Source organism: Gracilinanus agilis, chromosome 2, assembly GCF_016433145.1.
Source record: "Gracilinanus agilis isolate LMUSP501 chromosome 2, AgileGrace, whole genome shotgun sequence".
Taxonomy (NCBI): Eukaryota; Metazoa; Chordata; class Mammalia; order Didelphimorphia; family Didelphidae; genus Gracilinanus; species Gracilinanus agilis.
In genome coordinates, this window is record NC_058131.1 from 643,511,916 (window position 1) to 643,524,760 (window position 12,845).

A 12,845-nucleotide genomic window follows, 5' to 3' on the forward strand; every position below is an offset into this window, starting at 1 on the left:
ATAAAAACCATCTACTATGGTAGGAAGAGAATACTCAAATAGATGAAGTCATGGATCCTTAAAAAATTGAAATGACACTTTTGCTCCCTACCTCACCAAATTGTTATAAGGATCAAATGGGTTAATAAGTGCTTTGTATTGTAAAGTGCTTTATAAATGTGAGCTAGTATTACTACTATTAATATGCCTCATTTGTGTGTGCCTCTTTCTAATTCTTCCCCCTACAAGAGTCCCAAAATTAGAACTGGGAGGAATATTTATATATAAAGAACTTACAAAAGGTTCATTGAAAAGTCAGTGGGAAATTCCAGGGATATCTTTTCCTAAATAAATGAAAAGTTATTTGGAATAGTACTCCAAATGAAACAGGTTTAAAGATAGGTAGCAAGACATCAGTTTAAGCAAACATATTGGGAGAATAGATCAAAAATATTTTTCAATTATTAGAAGAGTTATAATTTTTAAAAAAAGATGAAGGCATCCAATCTTGGTCTGAGAAGTCCACTTTGTCCCCTTGAAAAAAGCAAATGAAAAAGAGTGCCATTATATAAATTGTGAATAAGTGAGTTGGATGGGCAACTCATTGACTTAGTTTATCAGTATCTCTGTCTAAGGCTTAAAAGTTAGGCAATGAGTTAGCAATAGAATTGAATGGAAGAAAGCTTATAGGATTTAAGAGTTTACACGGACCTTTTAATAATTCTTTGGTGCTACCTGTTATAAAACCTAGTCTTTTAACCAACATTATTATCAGACTATAAATGCTTTAAGGGCCAGGGCAAGACTATTTTTTGTCTTTCTTTGCATCTTCAGAGTTTAGTACAGTGCCTGGCATAGAGTAGGCATTTAATAAATGCTTTCTGAGTGACCAATAGTATTCTCCCAATGGTGTCATGTGACTGAAAATCCTGAACCACTAAAACATCAGAAAAATCAAAATTGTGGTTGACCCAATGGCCAGTGGAGGAATGCATGGTGGGCAGAAATAGGCCTTGATGCATTGCTAACAATGACTTCTAAGTAAGACAGCCAAGCAGGCTCTTGAGGCATTCCAGAAATAGCCATTTCCTGCAATTTGGGTAAAGCAACACAGATAACACCTAGAAAATGTGTGATTGGGAAAGGAGGTACAATAAGAGCAAATTTCATAGCTTCACTGGCACTCATGGAATATTCATAGAACCAGCAGAAGGTTTCTATTTAGTTCAATAAATTAAATTGTAGAGAATTTATGAGAAAACATGGCAAGAATCATGCAAGAGGTGAAAGTAGAAGTGGACTACTCTTGCCAACAGTGGAAAGCAGTGAGAAGCAGTCAAGGTCATCATAGTCAGCTGTCTCTCTTTTTTTCTTGAAAATCATGCCGAGGATACCTCTGATATCTTCCTCTGAAGTGCTTCCTCAAAGTCAAGCAAAAATAGAAAGAGCCCTAGAAATTGGGTCAGAAGAACTGACTTCAAGGCCCATCTTTTTTTACGTACTAGCTATATGATCACGGACAAGTCACTTAATTTCTCCTAACCTCAGTTCTCTTTTCTAGATAATGGGGATAGCAACATTCACACAACCTATCTCAAAAGACTGTTGTGACAACCAAATATTATTAACTACATAAAACATCTTCTAAACATAAAGCTGACCATTTGATTTCCCATTCAACCCTTAGATGCATTTACTGCTCTAAAATAGACCAAGAAAAAAATACAACTTAAATGCAACCTCTAACTCAGTGATTCCCAAAGTGGGCGCCACTGCCCCCTGGTGGGTGCTGCAGCAATCCAGGAAGATGGTGATGGCCACAGGTGCATTTATCTTTCCTATTAATTGCTATTAAATTAAAAAAAAATAATTTCCAGGGGCGCTAAGTAATATTTTTTCTGGAAAGGGGGCAGTAGGCCAAAAAAGTTTGGGAACCACTGCTCTAACTTATATAAACTTGTATAAACATTAAAAACATTTGAATTGATTAGCAAGATATGTGAGTCCAGAAGTTACCTCAACAACCAGCAAGTCATCATTGGAAATGGTTTCAACCTTCTTGTCAGGGGGCGTTTTCTCAAGTAAAGTATTCAGTTCAACCAAAATCCGACCTCTGTAAGCAACTCCTTCACCCTAGAAGGCAATTATACAGTTATTATTAATGATTATTAAATGAATACAATCCAACAAGAAATCCGTTGTGGATAACACCCTAAACCTTTCTGTGTGCCTTAGGCCTTCACTATATGAAGAGACCTTGGTTTTTTTGGTTAAGGCTTCAGGCCCCAAACTCAGCAAACCATGGATAATGGTAGGAACTTGAGCAGCCCAGTGAATCTAGCTTATTCCTAGGTTAGGGACAGTTAGGTGGCTCAGTGGATAGAGAGCCAGGTCTGGAGACAAGAGGTCTTAGGTTCAAATGTGAACTCTGGCACTTTTTTTTGCTATGTGACCCTGGGCAAGTTCTTAACTTTAATTGCCTAGTTCTTAACATTCTTTTGCCTTGGAGCCTATATTTAATATTGAATCTAAGACAAAAGGTAAGGGTTAAAAAAACACAAAAAAACTTAAGGACAGCCAAGCAGGCTCTTGAGGCATTCCAGAAATAGCTGTTTCCTGCAATTTGGGTAAGCTGCCAATAGGAATGATTATGCTCCATTGTCTAAACAACTAAACTTTCCAGAGAAGTAAATAAAAGTAAATAAGCATGGAAAACAAGAATATGGTATGTTTTCCCATTTAATCAGATATAAAACAACTGAGGTTAGACCATTGAGATCACTTACATTGAAGGGCCTGGAGAACTGTCGACTATATGAATGTGGGGATCCAGTTTAAACTGTACCTCCAAGCCTACCAAACAATGGATTTATGCTGACTATATTAGACCCAGGACTCATTTTCCAGACTGTACTATGACCAATATATTAGATCCAGAACCAATTTCCCAGGAAACAAGGGAAGACTTGAAGTTGCCCCCTGTCTGGACTCATCTCCCTATTTCTGTAGGTTAAATCAGCCTTTGAGAATGATGTTTGGGCTCCATCTAACAGGAAATTCACTATATAGAATTAAGTTCTTGGTGAGATAATGTCTGGTGGGGGAAGGAGAAGTCATGGTGGGTAGGAACACTTGACTATCATTAGGTCTGGTATGTTATTATTTCTCAAGAGTTTAGTCATTTCACCAAATATTGATTGTAGACTGTGTTGTAAAGGGCAAAATGGGAGTTAAGGAAGGAAACAAGCATTTTTGAAGTGTACACTATGTGCCAAGTATTGTGCCAAATGCTTCACAAATTATATTTCATTTGTTTCTCACAACACCAGTGGGAGGCAAGTGCTTTTATTAATCTCATAGTTGTGGAAACAGACAGACAGAGGTTAAGTAACCTCCAGAGTCACACAGCTAGTAAATGTCTAAGGTCACATTTGAACTCACTTCTTCCTGATTTCAGGTCTCATGCCCTATCTACTGTACTACCAAGCTGCCTTTAAGAGTCATAACCTATTCTCTACTCTCACAGAGCTTGCACCTTTTGGAACATCAGGATTTTTAAAATTGAGATAATATATATAAAGAATTTTACAAAACTTAAAGTCTTATCTATATGTTAGGTACTATGATAAACAGAAGTAATAACTAGAGAGCAAGACAATATATAATAAAGTGCTGAAGTGACCCAATGAATTCAATTCAACTCATATTTATTAAGCCCCTGCTATATTCGAGGCACAACTGTGGCTGAGAAAACAAAGACAAAAAATGAAACAATCTTTGCCCTCAAGGAACCTATAGTGTTAAAGGAATAATGCTAGACAAAGCCTATATCAAAAAGTTCCATGTGAGTGAGTTGGGAAAGTGATGAGAGAGTATTAATTGAGGAACCCCCCAAACGGTATGAGAAACTAGAGACAATAGCCAGTGAGTTTTCCCTTCCTCCTCCAGTACACAGTCAAAGTCCAACATGGCAGCTTTTGCAAAACAAAGACCAGAATACAGAATATAGACAATCAGGGGAGTCTTTTGAAGGAGAGAAGAGTATTGCCTGGCATTATTAGGAATGGTTTCCTAGAAGGATGTACTTAGAGGCTTATCAAAAATATACAATTTCTATCATCACTAAATAGGACAGGGATGGGGACATGAATTATTTAATTAATAAAGGGAACTCTTGGATGAGGAATTCCCTAATACCAATGAGGATCTGTAACTTAAAATCTATTTTTTAAACCTTTATTTTCTTTCTTTAAAGAAACTTTACTTTCTGTTTTAGTAACAACTCTAAGGCAAAAGGGCAAAGGCTAGGCAAGTGGGGCTAAGTGATTTGCCCAGGGTCACATAGGTAGGAAATGTTTGGGACCAAATTTGAACCCACTGTGTTCAAGCATGTTCCCCTTGCAACTTATAGTCTAAAGAGTTGCTTAGAGCCCTAAGAAGTTAAGTGACTTGCTCAGGGTCACCAAATAAGCAAAATAAATGGTGTTTTAAAGTATGTCCACTTAGCCTAAACTCAGTACAAAAATTCCCTGTATGAGAATTTTAGCATTACTTCTTTGCAGAGGTGAGAGACCATTGGTATGGAACTCTGCAGATAATTTCAGATTTGGTTGATGTGTTGGTTAGCTTTGATGTTTTTTCTCTTTTTTCCTTCTTTATAAGGGAGGACTCTTTGGGAGAGGACAGAAAGTGAAGGAATTCATTTGGAAATATAACTGAGGTAGCTAGGTGATGGCAAACTCAAATAGTAACAAAGGCTACTAAACTGTACCCAAGGATCCCTGCAAGCCACATATTGACTTAGAAAAGCACATATTAACATTATCTACATTTTACTGTATTTTAATTGATTAAATATTTCATAATTGCATTTTAATCTCAATTGATAGTATTATGGGTTGCATATGGCCCTCAGGTATAGCGGTTAGAGAGTTAGACCAGGAGTCAGGAAGAGCTGTGTTCCAATCTAACCTCAGACACTTACTAGCTATATGACCCTGGGTATGCCATTTTACCCCACATAGGCCTCAGATTCCTCATCTATAAAATGCAGATAATACTAAAACCTACCTTGAGGATGAAATGAAATATTATATCCAAAGTGCTTTGCAAACTTTTGAGTGCTACTTAAATGCTGACCCACTCATAGCAATTACATTATGGTAAATCACTGCTATCAATCAACTATTAAAAGGATTCATTTAATTGTGAGAGACCAACCTTTCCAGAATTCAAGTCATCATATGGATCTGGGAATCCAGTATATTCTCTTGGACTTCCATAAAGATTTAGATAACAAGGTCCAAATGTTGGTACAAAGCCCACTTCTGTTTCTCCTGTTTTCTCTAAGAAGCAAACATCACCATTAGATTATAGGCATTGGAATTTCTAATCTATTAGGGTTAGTCATTAGTTAATGGAGCGAGGCTATTTTACTCCACAAGAGCAGTTAGTTACATTAATGCAGACTATAAGCATTTATGAGAATGCCAACCATTTCCTCTTGTGCTAATCTTGTGATCTAAGAATTGCATTTAAATGGAAGAATAATAGGCTTTCAACCAGGTCTTTATCACATTTGTACCAATTTACAAATGACTTTGCATTACATATATCACATTGAATAAAAGCTGTAATTGCATTATATATGGTGAGGAAATTTAGTAAAGTGAACATTCATTTTAAGAAACATTATTCAGCCTTAAGCAGTTTATATAAAGACAAGCGGTTAGTTAAAATTGTGCAAAAATTGCTTATTATGGGTTAATGGATTTACATGGTAACCTACTCTACTAGTTTATAAGCTTTTCTCCATGATTGGAAAAAAAGCCATCTTAAATCATAAATTAGTTGAAGACTTGGGAGATGTTAGGATATGGCAACTGACATCAAATACCTGAAGGGCTACCATGTGGAACACAGAGTAGATTTATTTTCTATTCAGAAAGCAAAACTAAGAACAATGACTGAGGTGGCAAGGAGGTAGAATCTGGCTTATTTTCAAGCTAACAAGAGCTGTTCAAAAATGGAATGGACTCCCTAAGGAGGCGTTGAGCTCCTTATCCCTGGAATGTTCCAGCAGAAGTTAGACAACTACTTATAAAGTATCAGAGATGTTGTGGAGGGAATTCTTGAATTGCATAAGAAGTTCTTCTAGATGACCTCCAAGATCTTTCCATGAAAATTCTGTGATTTGACATCTTAAAGTGAAGTAAGTCAGAGCAGAGTACTCTCCAAATAATATCAATAGGCCAGCAATAAAAGGATACAGGCTGCTTAGCCTGGCATCATGTCTAGAAGGCTCAGCTTCTCATCAATAATATCTTGGCTGACCCTCAGGCGGCTCTCTAGGATTTAATTAGGAAGTCACAGCTGGCTTGTGGAGCTAGGGAATTCAGGGTTCCATGCTGATGAAGTCAAATATTTTGTGGGTTTGAGAACATAAAAGAGCTAATACTATGTAGACCATTTCACTCAGCAATACATTCATAAATGTACCCAGGGCCTTTGTGGGTAGAGGCAATGGGCAGAGATTCTCATGGCCACTGATGAAAATTGTCAGAGAATATCCTGCTAGAGACAGAAAGAAAGGAGAGACAAAAGAATGAAGAGAAGATGCAGCTCTTTGTGATGGCCTGGAGAGACTGCCATATTTGGCTAATGGCTAATACTTATATAATGTTCCACAGTTTCACTAAAGAATGACTTTTATCACACACACATTTAGTTTATAAAAGTAAAATGAAAGACATTGAAGATAAAAATAAGAATAACAGATGAAAATAAAATTGATAAACAGGGTATTCAAATAGGAGGGCCACCATTATTGTATATATCTGCTAACAAAACAGATGATTTGATGAACTTTAGGAGTGTTTGAGAGGAGGCAGGGAGCATTTGCTACTTAATTACCTAATGGGCTTTGGTTCTCTTTCCCTATTATTCAATAAACAAATACTAATAATGACATGGTTAAGATGAGGGGAAATCCTAAAGAAATAGACTCCTATAACTATAGGGGACCTTAGAGAGATTATCCAGTCTAACTTTAAAGAGAGGGAAACCTATTCCCAAAAAGAAAAGCTTCTTCTCCCATAGTCAAACAATGAGTTATGCCAGAACCAGGACTTGAAGTGAGGCAACAACATTCCCTGTTTATGCTCTATTTCACTACCCCATTTTCCTTCTTTGTTCATCTTGGGTAGGCTCGTGAATGAATGAATGTTTAAACCATTCAGAAAAGATATTTGTCTTTTTAATTCCTTAGGAATGGCTACTCCCTGTCTTTTTCAATGGTCTTTTTAGAAAGAAAAAACTTTTAATGAAATTTCTGTTTTTCCAAATTTTCCAAATCCAAGGTGATTGCCTAGTCAATAGCCAAGAAATTGTCTCTTATGTTTTTCCTTCCTTAAGACCATTTTCTCTTCATCAGCACAACTCCATTCAATCCAGCATCTATTGAGCATACTATGTGCTAGATACTGAGCTATTTCTTGAACTTTATGTACAATATGACTATGGATCAAAGTGATAAAATTATAGGCTAAAGGGGCTGGGACTTTGACATCAAAAGAAATCCCATCCACCAAAGCAGCCACTTTGGGCAGTTATATATTTATTCCAAAGATGTTCTAGGGCTCAAAATATTTTGGAACAAATTCCTCTTTGGAGCTCTTCAGAGTTTGTGGCATATTGTCCTGAATCTCTAAGTGGTTGCCAGGTTTTACCTTTAAAGGAATGAATTTCACTTTAGGAAAGACAACACAGATGGTAAATGGGTAATCAATTTGAGTAATTGCATGGCTTCCCAAAGTGGCTAATTCAAAAAGTCACTTAGAAATATGTTTGAGGCTGTAACACAGCTAGGATCCCTAATTTCATCAATGTGGATACTCCTTTCATTAAGGCAGTATACTTATAACTTAATGGATATCACTATATAACTTACAGAATGGTTTTCTAGAGTTGCTCTGGCCAAATTTTATTCATTATGCTGTGGCTGGGTAATGAGTTAATTTTTTTTGTTTGCTAAAACATTTGTCATATTAATCTCTTTGTGTTATTGCATAGTTAGGTCTTCTGTAGTGGTAATTACCTTAGCCTACTCTTTGTGACAAACTTAAGTCCATCAATCTTTTTTTCAAGTTACCTTCTTTTATATAAAATTATAGACTTTCTCTCAAAAAGAATTTAAATTCTATTTTATATCCCCAGCAAAAAGCACAATACTGTATTCATATGAGATGCTCAATAAATGTTTTAATTGAATTAAATGTTAAATTTGTACTGATAGCTCACCTCCTGGAGAGAACACTAGACCTGAAGTCAGGAAGACCTGAGTTCAAATCCAGCCTCAGATACTTACTAGCTGTGTGATGATGGACAAGTCATTTAACTTCTTTTTGTCTTAGTTTCCTTATCTATAAAATGGGGATAATAATAGCACCTACCTCCCCAGGTTGTGAAGATTAAATGAGATAATAATGGTAAAGCACTTGCTGCAGTGCCTGGCACATAGTAAGAGCTATAGAAAGGTAGCTATTATTATTATTATTACTTACTTGTTGTTTAACCTTGCATAAGTCACTTTTGGGCCACAAAGAATTTCCCAATGATTTATCTGCTATTTAGTCATAGCTAGAAAGAACACTGGGGATTATGGAATACATAAACCCCTTACTTTACATATGAGAAGATTGAGGTGCACATAAGCAACAAGGTCACACAGTAAGTAACAGAATTATGACTAGACACCAGAGCTTTAGATTCTTACTACTTTATACTGATTTAATCAATTTGTTGCATCTTCCCTGAACCCTAATCAGTTCTTCTATGTCCTTTTTAAAAATATGGTAACCAGGACTAGAATAATACTTTATTCATAGTCTGACAAATTTAAAATATAGAGGAAGAATCATAACCTTGTGCCTGTCCTTGACAATTCTCTTTAATATATCTCAATATTATGTTGGCTTTTGCCCAACAATTCTGTATTGGTGACTCATATTTATCTTGTATTTCATATGACCCTCCACTACAATGCATTTCCTGGCTCTTTTTATGTTTATTGACAAATCTGATTGTGGCCCTTCCTTGTCCTATACTTGCATTTTGAGGAGTTTACCCCTAAATGTACCACCTCATATTTCTCCCTACCAAATTTTAGTTTTTCCTTTTAGGACCAATTTTTATTCAGATTAGAAAAGTTAATTAGAATTAAAAATTAAAATTTTTATCAATCAAATTAGAAAAGAAAATTTTACTTGGAATTCTAATCGTGCCTATTATTTGTTTTTATTTAACGGTGCCTATTTCATTTCAATTGCAAATCCGATGACTCTTCAGTGTTTCTATATCAGTTAGGATGGTTCAAAATTTGCCATCACTCAATACAGTGATAGAGCCCACCACTATCCTGCTCTAGACATGGCCCCTTTGAGGGCTGAGCACTGGAGCTTTGTGTGAGCAAAAAGCTACCAAGCAGAGCTTTCTCTTCTCTGTGTTACTTTCTGAAGCAAAAGGGAAGGAATTCTATATATCCAGAGTCAACCCTTACTGACTTTCTAACACCATAGAGTTGTGGGAGGGATGGAGGAAGGGAAAGAAAATTCTCTTCAATTAAATGGTTGTTCCTAATTAGTAATGCTAACCAATATTTTTTTAATCCAATTATTAGAACACTGACATCTGTGAGAACTTCAGACACATATTCTGCTTTTGATTCACTCAAATCCTGTCTGTATTAAATTACACATTTTCACACTTTGATGGCCAAGCATGATGGAGAACTCAGTGAAATCAGTGTCTTGAGCTTAAATGAAAAAAAAAGTCACTTCCCTTTCCAGAACTACTGACCTTGGTGTCCACATCTATGTAGCCAATGAGCACAAAAAAAACACAGGTTATAGGACAGCTGAACAATCTCATGAAACATTAATCACAGGGCAGGCAGGCAGCACAAGGCAAAACTAAGGTACAGGAGGGAATTGTGGGAGGTCTAGCATTGCATAAGCTCAGATCAGCAGCACTGGCATGCACTAGTAACATGGAGAAGGTTCCACTGCCAAAACCATTTGAGGAAGGACAAAATGCTAAACTCCTATTTTTAAAAGCATTTTATATGATAAAGAGTGAATGATAGTCTGGGCAGTGGAGGGCATAAGTCACAAAACATGAAACCTGTAGATGATGCAGCCCAAGCTCCCGAAGGTGAGGAATCTACATTGTAAAAATACGACTGGTTAAACAAGATAACACAGATATTATGGAACATCGAAAAAGTTAATCTATTAAGCAGATGGTTTAGCAACACCGAAGTTAACTCAAGTTCAGACCTCAAAGAGAATAGTGTCATCAGTTAAAAAAAAAATTAAAAAAAGTTTGTGCCCCCCTCTCTAGAAAATCCTTCCACAAAATATCTCACTTTTAACCAGCATCAAAGAAAGATATATCTGAAAGAAATAACCATCAGAAGCCTTAAAGGGAGTCATTTTGGAGGTTTGGAGTGAATAACACTTTACATTTTTATTAAAAATCCTTTCTTATCCTTTGCTTGATTGCTTTGGACTCAGGGCCTCAGGATTTAAGAACATGGTATGGCCATTTCTATGCAAAGAAAATATTTCCAACTAGGGAACTTATATAGAGAGTATACTTCCTTTTACAATGCAGATTAGTAACTTTTCTGAAACAAATCAATCCTTACTACAGTACAATTTACATAACCAAATAGATCCTCAAGACCCCTTAAATATGGAGGAATATAAGGTACTTGTCCCATTTTTCTGGCTGGTTAATCTATCTCTGTCTTAGACACTCAATCTTGCAAAAGTATTAAAGAATCACTGGTCATTTATCCTTTATAACCTGTCTTAGGAAACTCTTACTTCAAAACACTGGCTTGAAGCCGGGGGTCTGGCACCAAATGTTAATGCTGTACCCAAAGCAGAGATAGATATCATCATTATTATCATATTACCTATCATCATTAGTGGACCCATTCTTTGAAAATAGCATTGTTAAAATGAGAAGTAGATGGAACTTGCACCCACCAAATGGCTGTTTCCCCATATTTCACCAATGGATAACTGATACCTGTTCATTTGAAAGACTCCCAAGGGCAGCTAGGTGACTCAGTGGATAAAAAACCAAACCTGGAGACAGGGAGTCCTGGGTTCAAATATGACCTCAGAGAGTGCCCTAGCTGTGTGACCCTGGACAAGTCACTTAACCTCAATTACCTAACTCTTACCACTGTTCTGCCTTGGAACTGATACTTGTGTTGATTCTAAGATAGAAGGCAAGGCTTTTAAAACTAAAATAAAATACAAAAGAAAGACTCCCTAGAGAGAACTGATCTACCAAGAGGCATGCATAAATAGGAGTGGGAGTTGGGGTGGAGACTTGATCCTACAAATATTTGAGCTGTGATCATCTGTGAATTGACTGCATTGTTTAGTTATGACCATAATGTAGCTAAAATGGTTCACTAGATTGACTATATTTTGTTTTTAAGACTTGATCCCATCTCTACTGATCTCTTCCAAAATGTTCTAGTGTGGAGTCTTTGTATCTTCTTACCTGAACATGGGCTAGGTGACTTACCTTCAACTTCCCCACCTGATGCAGCAATTTTAGAAAGATACAGATAGGTTGTTCCTACTACATCATTCTTGGTAAGGCGGTCCCTGCAAGAAAGAACAAATTAGTCTTTGTCCTGTGCAGGCAGAAGCTGTGATTGGCAAATCAATCAACAAGCATTTATGAATCACTTACTATGTACTAGGTACTGGAAATACAAAGACAAAAGATGAAATAATTCCTGCTATCAAGGAGTTTGCAATTTAATGTGACTTTTTTTTTGTCTTAGAATTGATACTAAGTATAGATTCCAAGGCAGAAGAGCAGTAAGGACTAGGCAATTGGGGTGAAGTAATTTGCCCAGGGTCACACAGCTAGAAAGTATCTGAGGTCAAATTTGAAACCAGGACCTCCCATCTCCAGGTCTGGCTCTCTATCCACTGAGCCACCTGGTTGCCCATTTTTCTTTTCTTTTTTTAATTTTTATTGTCATGCAAAAAACCACTTTCATATTGTTTTAAGAGCAAACTCATACATAACCCAAACTCAAAAATAAAACCATAAATAGACTGATGTGAAAGATGATTCCAACAGTTCTTTCTCTGGAGGTGGATAGCATTCCCCATCATAAGTCCTTCAGGATTGTCCCAGATCACTGCATTGCTGAAAGCAGCTAAGTTTTCACAGATAATCATCATACAATATTGCTGTTACTGTGTACAATGTTCTCCCAGCTCTGTGTATTTCCCTCTCCACCGATTCCTGCAGATTTTTCCAGATTTTTCTGAAATCATGCAGTTTATTATTTCTTATTTCAAATAGTATTCCAACATGTTCCATAATTTGTTCAGCCATTCCCTAACTGATGGACATCCTTTCCATTCTTTGCCACCACAAAAAGGGCTGCTATAAATATTTTTGTACAAGTAAGTCCTTTCCCTTTTTTTATAATATCTTTGGGATACAGACCTAGTAGTGGTATTTCCAGACCAAAGGGTATGTGCAGTTTTATAGCCTTTGGGCATAGTTCCAAACAGAACTCCAGAATGGTTAGATCAATTCACAACTTCACCAACAATCTAGCTTCCCTTTTGATATGACTTCCAAGCTTTGCCTCCTTCTTCTCAGGCAATGAGACAAATGCATTAGAATCTTTACATAATTTTTTTAAGAAGAATTTTTATTTGGTTCATTTGGTGATGTCAAAATTATATGCATTATTAGAATGATTCAGTTAGGATAAACTCAATAATTTCCTTATATTTTGGGCACCTAGGTAGCATAGT

The 12,845-nt window shown here is 36.4% G+C and overlaps 1 protein-coding gene across 2 annotated transcripts in view; it reads right to left on the reverse strand.

The window, feature by feature from the left end:
- The window catches only part of MYOF (myoferlin), a 159,776-nt gene that overhangs the window by 63,289 nt on the left and 83,642 nt on the right, over positions 1-12,845 (reverse strand). Inside the window, exons 17-20 of one of the 2 annotated variants that reach the window (XM_044665688.1) lie at positions 11,584-11,666; positions 10,159-10,197; positions 5,200-5,324; positions 1,996-2,112 (exon numbers count right to left, since the gene is read on the reverse strand). In XM_044665688.1, coding sequence (XP_044521623.1) covers positions 1,996-2,112; positions 5,200-5,324; positions 10,159-10,197; positions 11,584-11,666 — 364 coding nt within the window. The remainder of the gene's footprint in view (positions 1-1,995; positions 2,113-5,199; positions 5,325-10,158; positions 10,198-11,583; positions 11,667-12,845) is intronic. The other variant, XM_044665689.1, reaches the window with a different exon arrangement.